Below are 25,300 nucleotides of genomic sequence, written 5' to 3'. Positions count from 1 at the left end.
AAATATCATGCCACACAAATTTGCACACGATTGGTTATGAGTAACAATTATTTTCAACTGCACAAGTACTGATTTCACAAGACTATGCCTCCTTGTCTCACCTCCAGAATGAAACTATGCTTTCCTGCATCTTCTACATTGAATCTCTATCAGTCTGAAGAATCCAATTAGATTATCTTCAACCTTATGAACTCAAAGGGAATATAATCCAGGTTTATGCAACCTTTGCTCGTAATTTAACCATTTTAGCTCCACTGACATTCTGGGGAATCTGTATGTTACACCTTTCCAACACCAACATATCCATTCTTGAGATATGTAGCACAAATAATACTGATGTATTTTAATTCATCTAAACATAATGCATAATTCAGAAGGTTAAAAACTGAAGATCCAAATTGCATGAAAAATTGAGTTGTAAGCAGTCACATAACAATCATTTACCAGACAAACTGGACACACCCTGATGTCAGGTGAGCTATACATCAGGTAGCTAAAAGTACTTGCAGTTTCTCAGTTCACTCGGTGAATGTTTAGCCCTGTAAGCAAAACTCATCACCAATGAACATATTCTTTCAAAAAAATGGACCAAATACAGCTGCACCAGATCAACATTTCTCCAGCTGAAGTGGAAAAAGGACCATAGGATGGCAGGATTGGGAAGAAGGTGATGAATAGAAAAAAAACAAGCATACACATTCAATAAATATCATGCCACATACGATTTACATATGATTGGTTATGGGTAACCCAGCCACGAGTCCAACTGCACAAATACTGATTTAGTTTCACTGTTTTTGTTGAGTTAGCTGATCTTAGTCAGAGCAGAGCAAGACCCATGACAATTAGCCTCCCGGGAGTAATCACAAAAACAAAACTGCTCAGTCAGATCATGATTGTAAACAGTCCTTGTGGAAATGCATGTGTGGACAGAAAATGAGTAATCACAGTCAGACAGCTTGCCAGCATTCACTCACTCACCCATGAATATTGGGCACTTCAGTGAGGTACCAGAGGGCAACAGGCACTTTGGAAAGCCTAACTAATGAGAAAATCTACCCCTTGACGAGGACAAGGGAGAGTTGCATTACAGCACACAGTAGACAGCTTTTCTCAAAGCAACTGGAGTAGTGATTGATCATTACATACCTGACTGCAAAATTATGATTGGTTCGACCAGAGTATGGTTATTCAGGAAATCGTTGTTTGATTTTATACAGCCTGTCAGCGAAAATGAAACGAATGCTGGTATTTGAATATTCATCTAGTTTCGCAAAAAAAATATTTCATAAGCAACTACTAACACGCTGAGAAATCCAATAAAACCAGTCTTGCCTGCCAAACCAGTGGCCCAGTTGGGAATTTTATTGCACATTGTGAACCCAAGTCACACATGCCTGCACACCAAGGTGGTCCAGCTTGATTATTAGTCAATAACTGAAAAGTTAACTGTGTTTATCGCTCTCTCTTCAGATCTGACAGAGTTAGCTGATTACAACTGCACCTCTGAGCGAGTGAAGAGGATCTTGATCTGGTTACAATTGTTGCACAGCTCACAGCACAGGCATCAGGTGGGCTCCAGACAGGCTCCACGCTGTATGTAAAACTAAACAAATTAAGCTGGGGACTGATTGTCTACAAGGCTTCAAACAAAAGAACATGGGTGTGAAAGGTATATATCTGAAGTAGATTGACCAAGTGAATTTTCTTTAGGTAACCAAGCTGTAGGCAGAAGTTTTCATAAGGAGATAAATAAGGTGTTTGTTTTGAATAGTAAATTTCAAAGGAAAGTAAAAAAGACTTACAACTTGGAAAGGCTTCCGAAGCAAGCAAGGCAACGTTAATACATTTTATTTGGCTGGAAATTGGGTCAATAAAGAGAACATGAAAGATTTTAGTATTTTAGGAAAGTTAAGTTTTAAAGAAGGGATATGGACAATAAATTCCAAGATAAAAGGCAGCAAAAAAAAACTTAAGTTGTTGGGAGCTGTATTTGGGAATAGCCACATAAGACCTCCTGGGATACCAGTGTGTTCGGAAAAGAGCTGAAGCAGCATCCCAGCCAAGTCAGAGAAATATCTGCTTTTCCGAAAGCAGTTTAAAATCAGCCAGCCAGTCAAGCTGGAAAAGTCACGAGGCTTGGAAAAGCAGTCTGGCATCTAAAGTTTGACAGCAGAGTGGAAGATGGGAATGGGATATCACGTAGTATGCCTCACTAAAGTGAGGGAAGCTTTGCCTTGGGGGTAATATTACTGGAATTCCTAGAGTTAAACACAAGGGATTGCTGACTAATGGGGTGCTTACTTCCAAGTGTGACCAACTTGGGTGTCTGCTTGGGGGAACATTTTTGTAAGTCTAACTCTCTGTAAATGTAACCTTGTGTGTTTATGTTTTCTTTGCTTAATAAATGTTTAAATTTAATGTTTGAAATTCCAAAACTGTTGCCAGAATTTGTGGCTTTATGTACATCGGTCATCAGCTCCACTACTATATTGTGAAAGTGCCCGCAATTCTAGAAGTTGACTGAAGAAGGATTTAGCCATCCGAGCCAGTTCTACCATTCATTCAAACTGTGACCTAACTCCAGAGAGCCTGTATTGCATTTGGTAAAGTTCTTCATGGACAGTTAGCTGAAGTTGAAGCTCCGGTTTGAAGGTTACTTATTAATCAGATTAGGAAATTGATTGCAAGGAAGGAAACAGAATAAGGATAACATTCAGGTACTTAAATTAGGATACACCTAGTGGTCTCCCACAAGGAACAGTTGGGGCCTCAACTGTTCACTGTATTTATTAACAAAGCAGATGATGGGATGGAATGACACAGGCATTATTGTAAACAATGTAGATGGAAGTGTAAAATTACAAATATTGATAGATTAAGTGGAGATGCAAAACTGTGGCAAATGGATTTCAATCCAAACAAATTTGAGATCATCCACTTTGGACCCAAAGAGGATAATAACAGGGTTATTCCCAAATAATGAAAAGCTAGAAACTATGGAATTCAGGGACATAGATCATCTACCTGATCATAGATCAGGTAGATGATTTCTGGGGATACCTGATCATAGGGCGGCATGGTAGCACAGTGGTTAGCACTGCTGCTTCACAGCTCCAGGGACCTGGGTGCGAATCCCGGCTCGGGTCGCTGTGTGGAGTTTGCACATTCTCCCTATGTCTGCGTGGGTTTCCTCCGGGTGCTCCAGTTTCCTCCCACAGTCCAAAGATGTGCGGGCTAGGTTGATTGGCCATTCTAAATTGCCCCTTAGTGTCCCGGGATGCATAGGTTAGAGGAATTAGTGGGTAAATATGTAGGGATATGTGGAAAGGGCTTGGGTGGGATTGTGGTTGGTGCAGACTCAATGGGCCGAATGGCCTCTTTCTGCACTGTAGGATTCTATCAGATCCAGGTACAGAAGATAGCCAAAAAGGTTAATCTTTATATGTGTAGAAGTGTTCCCTAATTACGCTCAGGAAAAGTCTGGCTTGAATTGTATACCATGCCTTTAGTCCTAGAACCCACAACTATAGAGAACAGTTTTTCTCAATCTACCTTATATGTTAAATACAAACACATAAGTTAGGAGTAGGCCATTCAGCCCCTTGAGCCTGCTCTGCCATTCAATAAGATCATGGCTGATCGGATTGTAACCTCAACTCCATGTTCTGCCTAGCCCCGATAACTGTTGACTCCCTTGTCAGTCAAGAATCTACCTCTGCCTTAAAAATATTCATTGGTCCTGCCTCCACTTCTCTATGGGGAAGAGAGTTTCAAAAATTCACAATCCTTAGAAAGAAAAATTTCCCGAATCTTAGTTTAAAAATAATGAGACTGTGTCCCCTCATTTTCGTCTCTCCCACAACGGGAAGATCCTTTCAGCAACCACCCCATCATCAAGGTCCCTCAGGATCTTCTATGTTTCAATGAGATCACCTCTCAATCTTCTAAACTCTGATAGATGCAGGTCCAGTCTATCCCAACCTTTCCTTGCAAGATAACACCTGGCACAGCATTCCCACACCCACACCATAAATACCAGGCACTGCTTCCAACACATTTATATCTTATTTATATCTTATGTTCCCCTCAATACCTTGAAAAGTTCAACCAAGTCACCCATAGAACCATAGAAAATTACAGCTCAGAAACAGGCCTTTTGGCCCCTTAACCTTTTGTTTTTTTTCCTGTTCAAAACAGAGTTTGTGCAAAGAGAAAACAAAAGAACAGTTTTCTGTTTGGCAGTCTTTAAACAGATCTTGGTGTTGAAGCAGAGAGTGCATCTTTGTGTCTTATGCAGTAGGAACGTACAGAACAATAAAAGCATGAAAAGCGAGGAATTGTGGACTGAACAATGCCCACTGCTGCTGTTGGAAGTGTTGCTAGAGTCCGGACTGTTTAAAGGGTTCAGATAAGGGAGCCTCTGGGGATTCTGTGCCATCAGAACTGATGTTGTCCAAGAAAGAGATGGTCTAACAATAATTACCACATCCAGGGACTTCAGATGAAATATGGCTGTTGGAGAGTGCAATGCAAAAGCATAACAATTGGGTAGGAAGCAAGAAATCCAAACAGAGGCTGTATTGAAAAGATTGCGAGACTGTATGTAGTCTCTTATTTATGGAGGAAGCAAGACAATCAATTCCATGAGATGTATTTTTGTTGTTTTAACTATTTAAAGTGAAATTTTCATTTGAAATATCTTTCATCTGTTAATGTTTGAATTATGTTAATTTTAGCTGATTTGTTACAGCAACAAGTAAAATCTTGTCCCATAGTGTTCTTTCTGCTGATACCTTGGAAGACTCCTTGCTTTAAAAAAAATTGGTCTCTATGGGGATCATAACAGGTTAATATTTGGGAATTTGGTGATAATAGAAAATCTGTGGAGGGAGTGGGGGAGGAGGGAAGATGGTGCTCTTTGCTTTCAAATGATTCATGTATAGTGAAGGCACTTAAGTATTCCAAATATTATCCGGTGTTTGCGTTTAGTACAAGTTAGTACAGAAAAAAAGTTACAAGTGGCAGATACAAATAGTACAAATAACAGAGTAAGATATAGCAGCAAATTTGTGTGTCTGAACAAAGTGAGTACGACTGTGGATAGCAAGACTGTCCAGAGCAAAAACATTGGGAGCAGATGGCTCCATCTCTCCCACTCAGAGTTGAGGGCACACTGCCATATGAAAGGGAGGGAAAATAGTATCCTGACAGTTTACTCCAGAACTTCGTTACAATTCAAAGATACAGGATCAGCACAGGGTTTGGTGTGACCATTAATGTACAGAATAAGCAGGGTCCAGATAGACGAGATGAAAACAAAAGAGGAAATGCAGAAACAGGTCTAACCCAACAGGAACAATGTACTTTCCACCTGTGGGAATAAGGATAAAGACAGCCAGAACGCTGACCACAGCACCACTGGGAACGGAAAGCTTAAAAGTGATAGGTGGATTTCCAAAAGACATTCAAAAAGGTACTACATAAAAAAGTAAAGTTTATTTAGTCACAAGTAGGCTTTCATTCATACTGAAATGAAGTTAAAAGGTTACACAAGAACTTATGGTGTTGGGGGCGATATATTAGCACGGATAGAGGACTGGCCAACAGAGACAAGCTAAGGAAACACACAAGAACATAAGAAATAGAAGCAGGAGTAAGCCACCAGGCACTTCAAGCCTGTCTCACGATTCTATACAATCATGGCTCATCAATGCCAACCTCAATTCCTTGATCTAGCAAATATTCATCCACCTCCACTTACAGTACTTCCAATGATCCAGCCTCCACCACCCTTTGGGGCAGAGAATTCTGGATATTAACCATCCTCCGGAAGAAGAAATTTCTATACGCCTCAGTTTCAAATAATTGGTCCTTCACCTTGTAACTATGTCCCCTTGTTCGAGACTCTTCCATAAGTAAAAACACCTCACCACCTACCATGTCCAGCCCCCTCAGGATCTTTTAAGTTTGAATAGGGTCATCCCTCACTCTTCTAAACTCCAAGGAATACAGACCCAGACTATTTATCCTCTCACTAATGAGCAATACTGTTGCAAGTGGCGCATAATACTGATCTTTCAGTTCACACAGTCGCAACTAGGGTGGAGTTGTTGAAGCATATGTTACACACAAAAGACTGCCAACTTAATGAGTATATTTACTTGGGCAAATACTCAGGATCAGAATAGGATGCATCAAATATTGCAAAAGTACACACTCTGTTGTTATCGTTGCACAAAAAACTATTAGACCTCTAACAAAAATAATCAATCGTGAATTTAAATGAAGGACCATTATCAATCCTCAATTGTTCACATTGAAGGCAAAGGCTCCACAAATGTCCTAAAGTAATACCTTAAAAATATCACCTCTTCCATATATTTTTTATAAATTAGTTGATGCCGACTGCTTAAGATGATTTAAGGCAAAGTGTTGTCTTCAGGAGAAGCAAGCTAGAGGATAACTGAATTAAGGCATAGATGTAGTGCAGTATATTATGAAAATCATACACTACCCTTATTTTTGCATTAACACTAAATGAAACTGGTTAAAGCATACATTTTTAGTCCAGGTTGAGGTACTTGAGTTACAAAACTGAGCTACTTATTATTACTTAAAACTGAGCTACCTATTATTGCTACATTTTGGTAGCAATAATAGGACGACAGATTAATACTTGAATGGGTATAAATTGAGAGAAGTGGATATTCAGCGAGACCTTGGGAGTTCTCGTGCATCAGACACTGAAAGTAAGCACGCAGTACAGCAGGTAGTGAAGGCAAATGGCATGTTGGTCTTCATTGCGAGAGAAATTGAGTATAGGGATAGGGATGTTTTGCGGCAATAGGGCTTGGGGATGCCACACCTGGAGTATTTAGCGGTGTCGTTATCTGAGGAAGGATGTCCTTGCTATTGTTGTTGTGAAGTTGAGTTTGTAAAGATATAAAGAATGTTTATAAAGATAGAAAAGAATTGTAAAAAAAATGCTCAAGTGTAAGAGAACAGTGCGTGCTCCCTTTAAAAGCTGTTTTTGAGTTCTGTGCTAACAGAGTACACACAGCCTCCAGGTTGCAACATTTGTTTCAAAAGGACCAAGCATCAGGGTTGATTTGGTAACAGACTTTTGCATTTTGTCAGCTTATGAGTTTAAAGACGACAGTCAGCTAAAGGGACCCTATCAGTTTGAATTTGCTGTTTTTGTCAACCTCAGGCCAATCTGAATACAGGAATGTTGATAGATCATTATTATAAAAAAGGAAATCAATTGCCTTGAGTTCAGTTCCACCAGGGGTCGAGCCAGGAGTTCAACCAGAAACAGGGCCAGACCAATTGAAGCAGTTAAAGGCAATGAAATAGAGCAGTTCGTTCTTAACTGTGCCAACTTCAGATAGGTCTTAAGATTACTCACCCTCCAACCAGCGAAAAGTACCAAAATCGGACAGCGCCGACAGACAACGAACAACTACCGAAGAACTCCAAATCTTTTCCAAGCCATCAGAACTGGTTGTATATTGTTTGAGAGTGACTAAAATTCTGTTATTACTTTAAAACTGAATGGTCATTGCCTTTAGTTTGAACAGCATTTCAGTCAAACTATTCTTTAATTAAAACGTTACTGGTTGGTTGAATAAAATAATTTAATCATTCACTTAAAGCGAGTGTCAGGTCCTTATATTAATGAACCTACAAATGTTAAGGTAGAACAGTTAATACCTTCCCAAATACTAACAGATTACGAAGCGAGGTAACAGGGATTAACCTCTGCACTGTAGCATTATAGAGGGAGTACAGCGAAGGTTTATCAGGCTGATACAGGTCTTAGGATTATATCCACTGGAGTTAAGAGCGAGGGGATCTCATGGAAACTTCTAACAGGGTTTGACAGGGTAGATTCAAAAAGAGTGTTCCCAATGGTGGGGGGAATCCCAGAACTAGGGATCATCGTTTGAGGATAAACCTTTCAGAACTGAGGGGAGGAGAAATTTCTTCACCCAGAATGTGGTGATTCTGCGGAATTCACTACCAAAGAATGCAGCTGAGGCCAAAACATTGTCTGATTTCAAGAAGAAATTAGATATAGCTCTTGGGACTAAAGGGATTGAGGGGTATGGGGAGAAGGGGGATCAGGATATTGAATTTGATGAACAGCCATGATCAAAATGAATGGTGGAACAAGCTCAAAAGACCGAATGGCCTACTGCTGCTTCTAGTTTCTATGTGCTGCTCCTGAGCTTGACCAGTTAGCATATGCAATTTCTATTATAAACAGAGACATAGGAAATTAGATCTTTACATACAGCCAGTGCAAATGGAGACAATATATGACATAAATATTCAAGTGAGCAAACTCACCACTTCACAATTGGAACTCCAATTCATAATGTTTCTCTTTCAGTACCACTACCGGTCACTCAAATCAACACTTTCAAGAGAGGGGAACACACTGGAAATGTGGATCAAAGTAGTGCTGCATTTCAACATAGGATGGGGCCTCTGTAATTGTAGAGCACAGTGACAAAATTGAGTCACTGCCCCAAACCGCGAGTCAATCTGTGACAGAAGCACAAGAATGGCGAGTTCACTCGGTTACTGTTGTGTCTCAACGAATAGCTTGGAGGGTTCCCTCAGCTGTATATCTCAAGAATAAGAGTTGGCAGGTATGAAAAAAAAAATCAATAAATTCTGCACAAGGATGCACTTTTCAAACTAAGCCTCAAGAATTTGCCAGTAGCAATCTAGTGAATCATCCTATCAACCACCACAGTTCACATTTGGTGTCAGTAACTATTCTGATCCAGCATCTCATTGCTGCAAAACAGACTAAAATCACTCTGCAAAAATATGACACCACAGTGCACATCCCTATTTAAAAACAATTTCTTAACATGCTTTCAAGCCGATACAAACCAATCATGTAGGTAATTGAAATACTACAGGACATTTCCTGTATCGCCATAGAGATTGATCAGGCCAGCTAGTCGAACATCTGTCATAGGGAAAAGGTTAGAAGCCATTATTAAAGATGTAATAGCAGGACACTTGTAAAAGTTCAAGGCAATCAGGAAGAGTTAACATGGTTTTTTGAAGGAAAAATCATGTTTGACCAATTTATTGCAGGTCTTTGAAGGAGTCATGTGTGCTATGGTTAAAGAGGAGCTGATGGATGTATCATACTTAGATTTCCCAAAGGTGTTTGCTAGACTAATACCAGGAATGGGCGGGTTGTCTGATGAAGAAAGGTTAACACAGTAAGAAGTTTAACAACACCAGGTTAAAGTCCAACAGGTTTATTTGGTAGCAAAAGCCACACAAGCTTTCGGAGCTGCAAGCCCCTTCTTCAGGTGAGTCTTCTTCAGGTGACTTCACTCACCTGAAGAAGGGGCTTGCAGCTCCGAAAGCTTGTGTGGCTTTTGCTACCAAATAAACCTGTTGGACTTTAACCTGGTGTTGTTAAACTTCTTACTGTGTTTACCCCAGTCCAACGCCAGCATCTCCACATGAAGAAAGGTTAGACAGGACAGATTTGTATCCACAAGAATTTAGAATAAGGGTGACTTGATCGAAGCCTTTAAGATACGGAGGAGACTTGACAGGGTGGATGTGAAGAGGATGTTTCCTCTTGTGGGTGAGTCTAGAACCAGGGGTCACTATTTAAAAATACAGGGTCGCTCATTTAAGACAGATGAGAAGAAGTTTACTCTGAGGCTCCCGAGTCTTTGGAATGCTATTTCCACTCTCCTTTGAGGAAGAGAGTCCTTTCAGAGGAAGAGCTAGATAAATTCTTGATTACGGTGGTGGTGAAAGGGTATCAACTTGTAGGTGGGAAGTGGGTGAGGTTACAATCTCATCATGATCTACATGAAAGACAGGTTCAAGAGGCTGAGTGGTCTACTCCTGCTCTTAATTCATATTTTTTATTCATTCAGGGGAGGAGGGCTTCGTTGGTTGGGCCAGGATTTGTTGCCCATTCCTAATAACCCTTGAACTCAGTGGCCTACTCAGCCAATTTAGAAGATATTGAAGAGTCAACCACATTGCTAAGAGTTTGGAGTCATATGTAAGCCAGACCAGGTAAAAGCGGGAGATTTCCTTCCCTAAAAGGGCTTTTACGACAATCGACCATGTTTTATGATCATTAGATTTTTATTGAATTCAAATTTTACCATATGTTGGGGGATTTGAACCCAGGTTCCTAGAGCATTACCCTGGGTCTCTGGATTACTAGTCTAATGACAATATCACTACACCACCAATTCCCTTTTGTGTTTTTATTTGGAGAGATTCAACACCATCAAAGACACTACCACACAGTGGTAGTGATGTGTACCATCTACAAGATGGATTGCAGGAACTCACCGAATTTCCTTAGACAGCGCCTTCAAAACCCTGACGGCTTCCATCCAGAAGGATGAAGGCAGACACATGTGAACATCAGCATCTGGAAGTTCCCCTTTATGCCACTCACCATCCTAACTTGAAACTATATCACTGTTGCTTCACTGTCACTGGGTTAAAATCCTTGAATTCCCTCCCTAACAGTACTATGAGTGTATCTTCGCCACATTGATTGCAGCGGTTCAAGTAGGCAGCTCACCACCTTCATTTGAGCCATCAGGATTGGGGAATAAATGGTGGCCGAGTCAGAGATGGCAACATCCCATGAATGAGCGCAAACTTTAATTTAGCTTGAACCAGATTCTGAAACTAGCTGTTACGTCAACAAACAGCCAAAGTACTTATCCTGTTCCAGTTTTGAAGCTCATCTGAGAACCAACCTCCTCAATATTAGACTAAAGCACACCTCGCAACGTGATATGAACCTTTCACTTTACAAAACCTTCACTTCAACTTTAAAACATTAAATCCATCCAGGAAATCATAGGCCTACCACATGAGTGTGTGTATGTGCATGAGACGGAGAGTGTGTGCGAGGTCGCAATCATTTGCGGTAAGTGCATGAGAATGAAGAACCTTTTTTAAATTCGAAAGTTTTCCACTGAATTATTTAATTGGAATACATATTCCAAGGATAACAAAAGAGACACCGCTTTCCAGACAAAACATACCAAGTGCAGCGAAGTAAGAAAGCAAACAACATTCTGGGATCAACACAGGAACAGGAATAGGCCAGCCCGTCGAGCGTGATCCACCTTCAATACAATCATGGCTGATCAGACACTTCGGTGCCTTTTACACACAATTGTCATAACCCTTTACATTATGGTAATCATGTATCTATCAATCTCTACCTTAAACATGCTCAATGATTGAACTTCCACAACCCTCTGGAGTAGGGAATTCTAAAGATTCAAAACCCTCTCTGTAAAGAAGATTTTCCTTCTTCAGTCCGAAGCGGTAACTCCCTTATTTTGAAATTGCTCCCCCTGGATCTGGACTCCCTAACCAAGAGAGACATCTTACCTTCATCCACCCTTTCTAGTCCTTTAAGTATTTTGTAGGTGTCAATGACGTCACCTCTCATTCTTCAAGACTCAGAATACAGGCCTCGTTTATCCAATCTCTCTTCATAAGAGTCTGTTGAACTTTTGTTGCACTCCCTCAATGGCAATAATATCCTTTCAGAGTTAAGGGGAGCAAAACTGCACACAGTTCTCCAGGCGCAGTCTAACCAAGCTTCTATGCAATTGAAGCAAGACTTCATGACTCCAGTACTCAAATTGTTTTGCGATAAAGGTTAACATTCTATTAGCATTCCTAATAGCATGCTACATGCCAGCCTTCAGTGGCTTATGGACAAGGACAGCAAGGTCCCTTTGTACATCTACACTTTCTAATGTCTTACCATTTAGGAAAGATTCTGCAATAAAGGGACTATCTTACGAGGAAAGGTCAGACCTGAAGCCATCGGAGTGTTGCAGAATGAGAAGTGATCTCATTAAAACAGGAAAGGTCCTGAGAGGACTTGACAGGATGGATGCTGAAAGGATGTTTTTCCTTCTGGGAGAGACTGGAACTCAGACACAGCTTTAAAATAAAATTATGGAGGCAAGGAGGCAAGTCATGAGTTGGAACTCTTTCCCGGAGAGCAGTGGAGGTCATTGAACTATTTTAAGGTCACATTGGTATAGAGGTAGGCCACAACCAGATTAGCATGATTTTATTGAACGGCAGAGCAGACTCGAGGGGCTAAATGTCCTATTCCTGCTCCTAATTTGTATGTTCCTATCACATATCGTCCCAGTGTGTGAAATATTTTTATGGTATCTGTATATGAACAATTTTCTCCCTTTGCATCCTGAAGGCAGCTTCCTAACCAATTGCACCACCCTTCTTAAATCAATCAACTCTGCACAGAGCAGGGATTGAATTTTGGACCCTTTTGATCGATGTGGTTTGGCTATTAATTGGATAAACCCACTACATTAGTTGGAAGATTTAAAGAACTTTAAAATGTATACTTTTCAAAGTAAACCTTGATTTTATATCAGAAGAGATCTTGTGAGTCATTCATTTGAGCAGTCAATTGGGAAAACCACTATAGTTGACATTTAACATCAAAAGAAATAACTCTGCTCTGACCCTGTATCAAATTGTCATATAGCCATTGTGCACAAAAGCTAAAATCACTACCACAGGATATATGATTCGCGTTATGACCAGATGAGGAAAGGTCAATTGACTGCCCCTTTTTTCCTCCTCCCTATACTTCCCCAGATATCCTGAACTGGCCTGTGACAAAAAGAATCAGATTCTTCAACCGCACCAGTCACAGAATTTCACAGTAACTTCATTGCAGTGTTAATGTAAGCCTGGTGACCAATAAATAAACTTTATTTTTACTTCATTAGATTTGACCTCTCTCAACCTATATGTCTGGCTGTGATTATTAGTCAATAGCACTAACAGAAATTAACTCAGGTCACTATGCAGCAATTCTTCTGTTGAGTGTTTTGAACCTGTGGACTTGAGTACATCAGGCTCAACTGCAAAGCTTTTACATTCAAGTAGCCGATGGGGAACACATCGAGGTGTACTGCACAACAGTGCAAATCCTGAAAATGAACAGAACATTATATCGTGGCAAACGCCAGCATCTGCATTTGTCTGTTCTTTTTAAATGTTCGCAATTCTATCCATTCAAGGATAAAGCGATGCAGCTGGCACAGGTGGTGGGTTTAAATGGTGTCACAGTTGGTGTGAAAGGGAATTTTGGAGATATGACACTAGAATTCAAGAACACTTGAAGAACACTACTGAAAATGCCACTGGTCTTGCAAAAACCCCCTGATACTAAACACACAATCCTGAGATTGTCCTGCATTCTCCCACCACAGAAAAAAACAGATACCGCTGATACATAATGCAGTAGTATCAGGTTTAATGCCACTGCTTCACAGCCAAGTGTGACATCAATCTCTACTGAATTTAAAGAGAAACTTCAAATGACCTTTATTAAGAAATGACAGTACTAAATACGGTAATTTGAAAAAAGTTTGTCCCAAGTTAACTTTATTTATTCATGGAGCGTGGGTGTCACTAGCAAGGCCAGTATTTATTGTCCATCCCTAATTGCCTTTGGGAAAGGCTGAGGTGAGCTGCCTGGTGAACTCCAAGATAAAAGCAAAATACTGCGCATGCTGGAATTTGAAACAAAAATAGAAAATGTTGGAAAATCTCCGCAGGTCAGACAGCATCTGTGAAGAGAGAATACAGCAGATGGCCCGAGTGGAGGTTGGGGGAGAAGAGCATGAACTCTCTCCTCCACCTCCAGTATCTCCATTTTATTTAATTTCTTCTTTTCATCTAATTCATCCATTTTTATTACTTTATATGCTTATTTTTCCACTACTAAAATATTGCTTTCTATCGCGTTTCAGCCTTCCCCACCCCTGTTTCCCACCCAATGGGGCGATCTGCTGCATTCCTACACTGGGGCGGCACGGTAGCACAGTGGTTAGCACTGCTGCTTCACAGCTCCAGGGTCCCGGGTTCGATTCCCGGCTCGGGTCACTGTCTGTGTGGAGTTTGCACATTCTCCTCGTGTCTGCGTGGGTTTCCTCCGGGTGCTCCGGTTTCCTCCCACAGTCCAAAGATGTGCGGGTTAGGTTGATTGGCCAGGTTAAAAAAATTGCCCCTTAGAGTCCTGGGATGCGTAGGTTAGAGGGATTAGCGGGTAAAATATGTGGGGGTAGGGCCTGGGTGGGATTGTGGTCGGTGCAGACTCGATGGGCCGAATGGCCTCCTTCTGCACTGTAGGGTTTCTATGATTCTATGATTTCTATGATTCTATGATTCTATGATACACTCCAAACCTTTGTTCTGCTATTTACATGTTCCAATCTCTTAATGGACACCTTTAATACCACTTATTTACATTCCCTTTTTCTTTGTCTGTGCAACCCCTATCAATTACAGCCCCTCCACCCAACTCCTCACCCTCCAGTATAAATCTTGTCCCATTTTCCTTGTCTTCAGTTCTGACAAAGTCATCCTGACTCAAACGTTGGCTCTGCCTGGTGAACTGCTGCAGTCTGTGGATTAAACTAATTGCAACCATGTTGGCAATTGGGCATTATATAATCATTGTCAGGGCTCCTGAATTAGAGAGAAGTGAAACAGACTACTATGATTAACCTGTTCTTGGTCATCTTCAATAAACACCGCCTGGATAAAATGCGCTCAACAATAGGATCTGGTGAGTCTACAATGCCTCTGCAGTTAAAAAGTACATCAAAACTTGCTGCCACAATCAATACTTGAATGCTTCACTCGAGTGAGACATCAAGTGCCCAGCACCCAGAGAACTATATACTGCACAAATCAATGCACTCAGGAGAGAAGCAGAGAGAAATAAAAAGTTACCAAATAAATTTGGCAGAGACAGATGACAGTAATTGAATCTCGATTCCTTTGCAGTTTGAGATCATGGAACCATCTGCTTAAATTCTTTACAAACCTTAGTAACATTTGGTGACTAGTTTTTCACATGAACCTAATCAGTGAGTGTTAGGAACCTGTACCACCATGGAATGAGCATAAATAGGAGTATGCCAAGGATCCCTGTTCAAAATCATTGGTGATCTGATCTTTGTCTCAAGTTCACTTTCCTGTCCGTTCCTTCTATCTTTAGATCACCAGCAAATTTGGTTGCAATACATCCTGTTTCTTCAGCCAATTCTTAATGGGATTGATAGCGTAGAAGCTGGGCAATATTTCCTCTGATTGGAAAGTCTAGAACTAGGTGTCACAGTCTCAGAATAAGGAATTGACCATTTAGCTCTGAGATCAGGACAAATTTCTTCACTCAAGAGTTGGAATATTCTTAACTCAAACCTAAGGATGCTAATTCATGTGACTATATCCAAGTCAGATTGTGACAAATTTTTTAATGTCAGGGAATGAGGGATTTGGGATAGTATGGCAAGATATCAGGAAGACAGATGATCAGGCACAATCTTATCGGATGACGGAGCAGTTTCAAGTGCTGAATGGTCTGCTCCTGCATCTGTTTTTTTCTAAAATGGACAGCCTCAATGGGAGCCCACTATACCGAAACTGTACTCACTATCCCCGGTGAGGCCTCACCAACACAGTACATAATTGCAACAAAGCCTCCCTATTTTTAAACTCCGACCTCTTTGCAATAAAGGCCAAAGTGCTGTTTGTCCAAACGACTTGTTGGACCAGCTTGCTAGCTTTTTGTGAATCATGGACTAGAACACCCAAGTCCCTCTGTATGTCACTCTCCTGCAGTCTATCTCCATTTTAGATAATAATCTGCCCTTTGATTCCTCCTACAAAGGTGCATAACCTCACACTTGCCCACAATATCCTCCATCAAGACCTGCCCTTGTATCATTGGCAAATTTGGAAACATTCCTCCAGGTCATTAATGAAAATAGTGAACAATTGCAGGCCAAGAACTGATCCCTGCAGTACTCCACTAGTTACATCTTCTCACTCTGAAAAGGACCCATTTATTGCAACTCTTGTTTTCTGACAGCCAGTTTTCAATCTATGCTAACATACTTCTTGCAGTTCCATGGACTTTTAGTTTATGCACCAGCCTCTTATGCGGCACCTTGTCAAATGCCTTTTAGAAATCCAAATACACTACACCTACAGTTCCCATCTATCAATTCTGTTACGTCCTCAAAGAATTCGAGAAATTTGTCAAACATGATTTACCTTTTATAAATGCATCTGTGCTATTTGCGTAAGTGGAAGCTAGATAAGTACGTAAGAAAGGAATAGGCTATGCCAATATGGTTAGATGAAGTAAACTGGGAGATGTTCATGTGAAGCATAAATAGTAGCATAAAACTGTTGGTCTGAATGCCTATTTCTGCACTGTAAGGTTATGCAATCCTTTTAAATAAGATAGTGTAGTTGAACTAATTGGAAACTCTTTCAAGAGTTAGTATATGCATGATAGGCTGAATGGTCTCCTTTCTTAATTCATTCATTCATGGGTGTCGCTGGCTGGGCCAGCATTTATTGCTGATTCTCAATTTCCCTGGCGTGCTAGGCCATTTTTAAAGAGCGACATGCAGTCGCATGTAGGCCGGACTAGGTAAGAATGGCAGATTTCCTTCCCCAAAAAACATTAGTGAACCAGGTGGATTTTTATGACAAATCAACAAAGATTTTATGATCATTCCAGATTTTATTGAATGCAATTCCAACATCTGCCAAGGTGGGATTCAAACCCAGGTCCCCCCCAAAACATTGCCCTGGGTCTCTGGATTACTAGCTCAGTGAAAATGCCGCTGTGCCACAGCCTCCCTGCTGTGTGATTATACCAAATGCAGTTTTTGTCCAAATAGATATATATAAACATGTCTGCAAATCACCAGCTAGGTAAATTCAGAAAAAGGCTGTGTGGCAGACTTGTTCCATTGAAGTAATTCTACAAAACACATCTCAGGAATCAGAAACAACTGTACTGGACAGTTCATCAATTTAAACAAACAGGTTGCCCTAATCCTGAGGTTTCCTTAGTGTCTCTAGAACACTGAACTAAATGTCTCAAAGCAGTAACGCACCAAACTCTAAACTTCCTCTAGTTTGACCTACTTAATCCACTACTGAATGGCCAAAACCCAGCAAGCAATAAGACGCCTAGTTTTAGAGGCCTAACAATAGCTCCATACATCCATCTAACACCACTTTATAAATGTCCAGCATTGTAAGCCGCTAGGAATCATATTCAGGAAATGCAGGCCTGTTTCAAAAAGGACATTCAGTATTGACAGGGAATGCAATCATGAGACTAATATTACTCAGTGGAACCCAATGCAGGCACGGTGTCAGGCTATGCAATTTTATTTAAATAAACATACTTGAGTCGCAGAGAATTATAAATATTTCCGCAACTGAGCTGACTCAACAGCTCAAATGGAAATAAGCATTACAATTGTGTTTGGACAATTAATTATGAATCCATTCATACTAGATATTAAAATAGAAGGTTAGAGCACATCATGGGGCATTTGCTCTCATCCATGTTACTTCACTGCTGCAGCAATCTAATCTCATTCCTCGACTCTTAGCTTTTGTAATTTCCAACGCTTTAACAGTTTTATTAAGAGACATCGAGCTCAACTATTCCTTGTGGCAAGCATTCTAGGTTCTAACATGTTTGCAAAACTGGTTATGACACAACATATTTAATCTGATCAACATTATTACAACTTAAATTTTCATCAATCAATTATTGGTTCACTGAACAAGGTGGAAACACTGTCAGTAATAATTCCCAGCCACAAGCATGAAAAAATACTTAAGAAAAAGCATAGGACTAAGTAGCAATGGATTCACCTCTGGGAAAATTGTTGCAAGAGTTAAAAGTTTCATCTCTTTTCTGGCTGTCAGTCTTAAAAATGATTTTGGGCAGTTACAACCCAGATCCTAGTTAGCACAAGCATACAATATAAAATGGTAAAATTGCAATCAAGAAACCAGAGAAATAAAGCAGAGCAGTGGTATATGGTCCCAAAGGTTAGGAGTTAAAACATTTTATTGGGACTAGATAAAGGAAGTTTTGTTTGGTTACATATAAATAGAACATTAAGAAATCCAAGTTATTTCAGAACCTCTCCACGTGGTTAATGCTGACCCAAAATGATCAAGTTGGAAAAAAGCATCACAATTTCCAACAAAGCCAAACCAAAGCAATTACAAGTCAATCTCAGGCCTACTACATTGCAATGCCTCAAAGTTTTCCACACAATTACTTTTGAAAGGCTGTGATTGTTCAGATGGCAAATGGGGCAGAAATTCTGCACCAGTACTACTCCTGAAAAATAATCAGAATTGAAAGAACAGTTAATTTATTTGAGGGGGGGGGGAGAGAGGATGTTTACCAAGTTATCTAGAAACCTCCCTGAAACTCAACCATCTTCCACCTGAGTAGCTGAAATAGACAGAAGCCTCAAAGATTCCTCACAGCATTCCTCTTATATTAATCATTGCAATAAAAACAATTAGTTATATGTGAATGCTTTTGATGTTTCTGAAAGACACAACAAGGTGCCTTATTTTTGCTTCAATTTTTCAGTCAACTTAAACTGATAATCAAAGTGAGGTTGCTGCCTTGCAATTACTCACTTAGGTGCCCATTACACACTATTTATGAAAAAGAGTGGTAAACCTTAATTGGCATTATGGAATGTGTCATATTATGTAGTCATCTGGCTGACAGAAGCAGCAAGTGATGCATAGTGCTTACATGGATAAGACAATAATATTGTTAATATCACAATCAATTAAAGAAATCGATTTAATTATCAACATTGCAATGTCTATTGCAAAGTAAATGCTGTTGGATTAGGTGTGAACTGGAGAAAACTAACATTAAAAGTATTACAAGTTACTCAGAACTCCATAATGATGCCAAATTCCTCTCCATTTGGCAATAGCCAAATGAACACTTCTTTCAGTCTTCCTCCCAAAAACTTAATTTAGTTGCATAGGCAACCAACAGCAATCCACAATTGCCACTGTCAGTGCCTCCTAAGCCTCCTTAAAGGCTGGCAAGAAGCTTGATAGGAAGGAATCCTCTCCAAATTTATCTTCATATGGAAGGTGCACAACTCTCCTCTGTGCTTTCCCAACACAATGAAGTGAAACTGATGCGCAGTGCTACCTTCAAATCATTCAACTCACTTCATTTTTTAAAAACTCAATATGAAAGTCAAATGACTACTGGAACTAGTTGTAGTGGAGTTCAAACCAACAAGATGTCACCCTCTCCTTACAATTTTCAGATGTGGGGAAATGGGATAGAAGGGTTAAAAACAGCTTGAGGAGATCACATAAGGAAATATCCCTCTTATTTCCTTCTAAATTCTGAAGATGTACAAATAAAATAATAAATATTTCTTAGATTCACTTTCTTTGCTAGCCCTGCTAATGAATGAAATGCAATCTTCGAGATGACCCTCTTCAAGGGGAAAAAATCTTAGAAGCTGCAAGTTCCTGTATTGTCCCTATTCCATTCTTAAAGAAATGATAACATGTATGCAGCGGAAATTATATAATACCTGCTTCTAGATTTCCCTTTCAGCTATTTTCCACCTTGATTCTCAATTTAAAAGAAACAGTAGAGTGAGCTAGCTACAATTTCGAGGTACTTATGTCACTGCTGAACAGCATGTAAACCAATTATTGGAGGAAACAAAGACTATCACTGCAATGCCCCACCCACTCCCTCACTGCCCCACCCACACACTCCTCCCCTCACCCATACATATCAGCCTCCAAGACAGGGAAGAACCCAGCCCCAGCAAGACACCCTGGAGCAATGTTTCCACAGATTGAGTCCATTTTCCTAATGATATAATATTCTAGATTAACACAGGGTGCCAAATATAACCCCAGCAATCTCAGGTCAACACCCCCCCCTCAATATTTTCAAAACACTGGGGAATCATGGCCACTTTACACAAGGAAGAGCACTCCTCACCAAAACAAGCTAACAATTATTATAGTACAGTAATTTTGAGTTGTTTGCATTTCAAAAAGGGTCACTTATTGAATTGAAAAAAAACAGCTAGGCTTTCTTCCTATAGATTTTGCAACAATTAGTGACCGATTTAACTCCAGATAGTCAGGACGTTAAGGAAAGCTGCACTGGAATCTTTTGAAATACAAAAAAATGGACAAATGATATTTTTAAAAAGCCTGTCAACTTAATTACGGTAGACTACAATGGAAAATATACATTCTCTTGTCACAAAATGGCCTGTTCATTAACTTGCAGACATTTGTTTAAGAGTCAGTCAGCTGATTTAATAACGTGGCATTCAGAGCCTCGTTAAAGACGATTTATATATTTTAACACACTGCATTTCATTCTCCCCATCCCCAAGGGTTTTTTTTTTGCTTGATTCGTAACAGACCTATTGTACAAATTGCGTGCACTGAAAATTCAATATAAAAACTGTAAATGAATTAATATCGGCCTACTCCAGCTAGACCCAACCCCCATCACGCAGCACTAGTCTCCATTTAATAGGCGAATAAATTATTAAACAAAAAAAATCACATTAAAGTCCAGCTGCAGTAGGCCTTTCCCTCAAATAATAAGCAGCTGTTTCGTTATTTGGGATTTATTTTCCAAAACAAACAAATTGGGGTGCTGCAAAAAAAACGACTTTTCATTAAAAATCAGAACATAAACTACAAACACATAGCAGCTTAAAATATTTCATCAGATGTATATATTTTTTATTATTTCTGCAGAGAGGCCTGTGGCTGCAACTACACCCAATTCACACACATCCTGTCTGCTCGAGAATATCCTTTACATCTTATGCAGGGAACAAAGAAAGTTGCATTTTAAATAACTCACCTATCACCTCTTTGAGTTCATAATCCTCCCTCATGATAGACCAGGGCAGGGAGCTGAGGTCCTCGGACATGGTGCCTGGGAATGAAGCTGCAGCCTCCGGGCTTCCTACTAGTCACTCTCTGTTATGGTGTGGTGGTGGTGTTATTATCACCAAGCGTGGTTTTTATTTATTTCCCCTTCGGGTTTGAGAAGAAGGCCGCAGGCCTGGCACTGTGGGATGGATGGATCTTCACCCCCCCCGGCCCCACACTGCGCTCGCCACCTCTCGCACACAAATACTTCCCAATCGGCAAACTTTACCACTAGCTGGAGTTACCATGCCGCCCAACCGCCTCCCCTTCCAGCCTCTCATTGGACGCCCCCGAGTACCTGCCCCTCTCCCCTTTTGCCGGGCCTCCATTGGCTGCGAGGGCTGTCGGTCAAGAGGGTACTGAGGGCGGGTGCCAAGACGTCACTAGCGTTGAGAGGCGTGCGCCGTGCCCGCGCGCCGTGCCCGTGCCGCTTCCCCACCTTTTGTCCAAGCGGGTGGGCTGGCGAGCTGGCGGTAACGTAATGGGGACGAATAGCGCGCGCGTCTTGGGCGTGATGACGTTGTACGTGAATAATATATAACCAAAGGCAGCCGTTCGTTCTCTTTTACGGATGGGCCCGCCCGAGGCTGAATTAGTCGGAAAGAGGACAGAACGTTCTAGCAATGTTCAGCAGCTTCTGTGGATAAGAGAAGCAGGCCTGTGAGCTTTGCTTATTCTGATTATTTAACTTACCCCCCTCCCCCGATGCTGCCAGACTTGCTGAGTGTTTCGAGAATTTTCTCTTGATGACCCCAGATTCCCAATTCCAGCATCTGCTATTTTTGTATTAGTGCATTAATTGGGTCTTTGCCAAAAACACATTTTCCCAAGGCCTGGGAATCATTCCTAAGTGATTCATAGAATCCCTACAGCCCAGCTGGAGACCATTCGGCCCATCGAGTCTATTCCAACTCCCCAACAGAGTATCTCAACCAGTTCCTCTCCCCCTTTACCCCATGTATTTACCCCATTAATCCATCTAATATACACATCTTGGAATGCTACGAGGCAATTTATTATGGCCAATGCACCTAACCTGCGCATCTCTGGACTGTGGGAGGAAATGATGTGGAGATGCCAGTGTTGGACTGGGGTAAACACAGTAAGAGTTTTAACAACACCAGGGTTAAAGTCCAACAGGTTTATTTGGTAGCAAAAGCCACAAGCTTTTGGAGCCTTAAGCTCCTTCAGGTGAGTGGGAATTCTGTTCACAAACAGGGCATATAAAGACACAAACTCAATTTACAGAATAATGGTTGGAATGCGAATACTTGCAGCTAATCAAGTCTTAAAGATACAAACAATGGGAGTGGAGAGAGCATTAAGACAGGTTAAAAAGATGTGTATTGTCTCAGACAGGACAGCCAGTGAGACTCTGCAAGTCCAGGCCAGCTGTGGGGATTACAGATAGTGTGACATGAACCCAATATCCCGGTTGAGGCTGTCCTCATGAGTCGCTGAGCAGAAACTGATAGCCAAGTTCAGCTGAAAACTGCCTCCATGCCTTCTTTGTTACCATGAAACCTAACTGTTCCAATGTTCTGCCGTCTTGCCTCCCATCTTCCATCTTGAACGTATCCAAAACTTTGCTGCCCATTTCCTAGCTCACATTAAGTCCTGTTCACCCATCACCCTGTGCTTACTGACCTACTTTGGCTCCCATTCATCAATGTTTCAATTTTAAAATTGCCATCCTGGCCTACCCTCTCTCTATGTGTCCTTTACTAGCACCACAAGTCTTCAAAATCCCTGCATTGTTGCAGTTCTGGCCTCTTGTGCATCCTGAACTTTAATTACTCCGCCATTGGCAGCTGCCTAGTCCCTAAGCTTCAAAATTCCCTCCCCTAACCCTTTAATGTGCTCCATAAGATCAATCAAAATACAAATTGGTGTTGTAGAGGGGTGATGTTTAAATTAGAAAGAGCTTGGAGATGCTGTTTTCCTGTGGTTACAACAGTAACTTCATTTCAAAAGTTGTTAATTGCCTGTAAAATGCTTTGGAATGTCCTAAGTTCATGGGAGTTAAGCCTCGTTTTCTGGTGGAGAAATCTAGAAAAAGCCCTAATCTTAAATTAGAGCTCAGCCATTTAGGAGTGATTTCAGAAAGCATTTTATAACAAAAGGGTCTCGGAAATAATGGGACTTTCTTCCCTCACGAGGCTGGGATTCTGGATCAATTAGATTTTTTTTTACACAGATTAATAGATTTTTGTTAGATAAAAGTACCAAAGGATGTCAAAATTCTTACCCTTGTGATTAAATTTCTTTGTAGCCTTGGCCCTAACTGCAGCCTCCACCAGCTATGCAACCCCTTAACCCTGCATTCCTCCAATCCAGTCTGCTGCACATCCCACTCTTTCATCCAGCAATGGATGGATATCCCTTCAGCTTTCTATGCCCAACGTTCTGAAAATCCCTTCCTAAACTCAACATTTTTCTACCTCATCCATGATTTGTGATCCCAGTTCGGCCAAATTTTTGGTCATCTCCTTCGGTTCATTTATTCTCCAATGTTTCTCTAAAGCACTTTGGGATGGTCCTATATTGAAAGCTTTATATAAATTCAAACTGCTTTTGCAATTAGGTACTGGTTCATAAGAAATAAAACTATGTTTAGAGTGCCATCTTCTGGTCATTAGTACAGTCGGGCAATTCTGTACTACAAGATGACGAACAAGCTTATAAAAAGTTTGGCAATGGGACTTTGAAAGCTAGTGTCATGTGTGTTGAGAATGGGAAAATGAATACGCAGAAATCATTTGTACAAAATTGTAACTCCCGTTAAAATTCAAAAATAAGTATGACAGAACAAATAGCCTCTTTCTGTTCTGTAATCGTTCTATTATTCTATTTATATGTCTTCGTTATTTTTCAAAGGATGAGTCTAGGTAATGCCTAAGGTCCAAATTGCAGGATGTCACCAAGATTGCGAAGAGATTCAAAGAAGATAAGCAAAAGAAAATCTCAGTTTAAGCAACCTTAAGCTTGAATTTGTTAGTAGGAGTCAACACTGTGTGTTTTACCTAACTAACAACAATAGGGGTATTACATCGAAACATAGGAGGAGGAGACCATTTGGCCTTGGAGCCTGCTCCGCCATTTATTACGATCATGGCTAATCAACCAACTCAATAGCCTAATCCTGCTTTCTCCACATAACCTTTGATCCCATTCGCCCCAAATGCTATATCCAGCGGCCTCTTGAATACATTCAATGTTTTGGCATCAACTAATTCCTGTGGTAATGAATTCCACAGGCTCACCACTCTTTGGGTGAAGAAATATCTCTTCACCTCCGCCCTAAATGGTCTACCCTGAATCCTCAGACTGTGACTCCTGGTTCTGGACTCCCCCACCATTGGAAATATCCTCCCTGCATCTACCCTGTCTAGTCCCGTTAGAATTTTATAATTTTACAATAACAATTAACACTTTTCAGATGATCTGAGGGCTTGATAAGATTCTTCATAAATGCAAATTCTTTCTTCATTGTTAGTGGAAGAGAAATTTAGGAAGATTAAGGGCTCCAAAATTCACTCGGTTGATTCCGGAGTTGAGAGGGTTGGCTTATGAGGAGAGACTGAGTAGACTGGGGCTATACTCATTGGGGTTCAGAAGAATGAGGGGAGATCTGATAGAAACATATAAGATTATGAAGGGAATAGATAAGATAGGGAAGTTGTTTCCGCTGGCGGGTGAAACTAGAACTAGGGGGTATAGCCTCAAAATAAGGAGAAGCAGATTTAGGACTGAGTTGAGGAGGAACTTCTTCACACAAAGGGTTGTGAATCTGTGGAATTCCCTGCCCAGTGAAGCAGTTGAGGCTACCTCATTGAATGTTTTTAAGGCAAGGATAGATAAAGTTTTGAACAGTAAAGGAATCAAGGGTTATGGTGAGCGGGCGGGTAAGTGGAGCTGAGTCCACAAAAAGATCAGCCATGATCCTTATTGAATGGCAGAGCAGGCTCGAGGGACCAGATGGCCTACTCCTGCTCCTAGTTCTTATGTTCAAAATCCTTAGGTCTTAGAAAAGAATGAGTTAGTAACACTGCAGTGAATCTTGATTTTAACAGAGTGAATATACAAAAAGAGAAAGAGTAGTGTATTGGAGCTTGGGTCATAGAATCCTACAGTGCAGAAGGAGGCCATTCAGCCTTTCGAGTCTGCACCGACCACAATCCCACCCAGGCCCTATCCCATAACCCCATGCATTTACTCTAGCTAGTCCTCCTGACACTAAGGGTCAATTTAGCATGGCCAGTCCACCGAACCCGCACATCTTTGGACTGTGGGTGGAAACCAAAGCACCCAGAGGAAACCCATGCAGACACCGGGAGAGCGTGCAAACTCCACACAGACAGTGACCCGAGACTGAAATTGAACCTGGGTCCCTGGCGCTGTGAGGCGACAG

The 25,300-nt window shown here is 40.9% G+C and overlaps 1 protein-coding gene across 1 annotated transcript in view; it reads right to left on the bottom strand.

Annotated features, from left to right (window-relative positions):
- Nucleotides 1-21,175, bottom strand: part of oxsr1b (oxidative stress responsive kinase 1b) — a 172,819-nt gene extending 151,644 nt beyond the window's left edge. The window contains exon 1 of the mRNA XM_078215842.1: nt 20,819-21,175. Within this exon, the coding sequence (XP_078071968.1) occupies nt 20,819-20,888 (70 nt within the window). The 5' untranslated portion in view covers nt 20,889-21,175. The remainder of the gene's footprint in view (nt 1-20,818) is intronic.
- Between the last annotated feature and the right edge of the window lie 4,125 nt (nt 21,176-25,300).

The sequence above is a fragment of the Mustelus asterias genome, chromosome 7 (assembly GCF_964213995.1).
Source record: "Mustelus asterias chromosome 7, sMusAst1.hap1.1, whole genome shotgun sequence".
In the NCBI taxonomy this organism is placed as follows: domain Eukaryota; kingdom Metazoa; phylum Chordata; class Chondrichthyes; order Carcharhiniformes; family Triakidae; genus Mustelus; species Mustelus asterias.
Note: the sequence above shows the minus strand (reverse complement) of the source record. Positions and strands in the feature narration are given on the sequence as shown.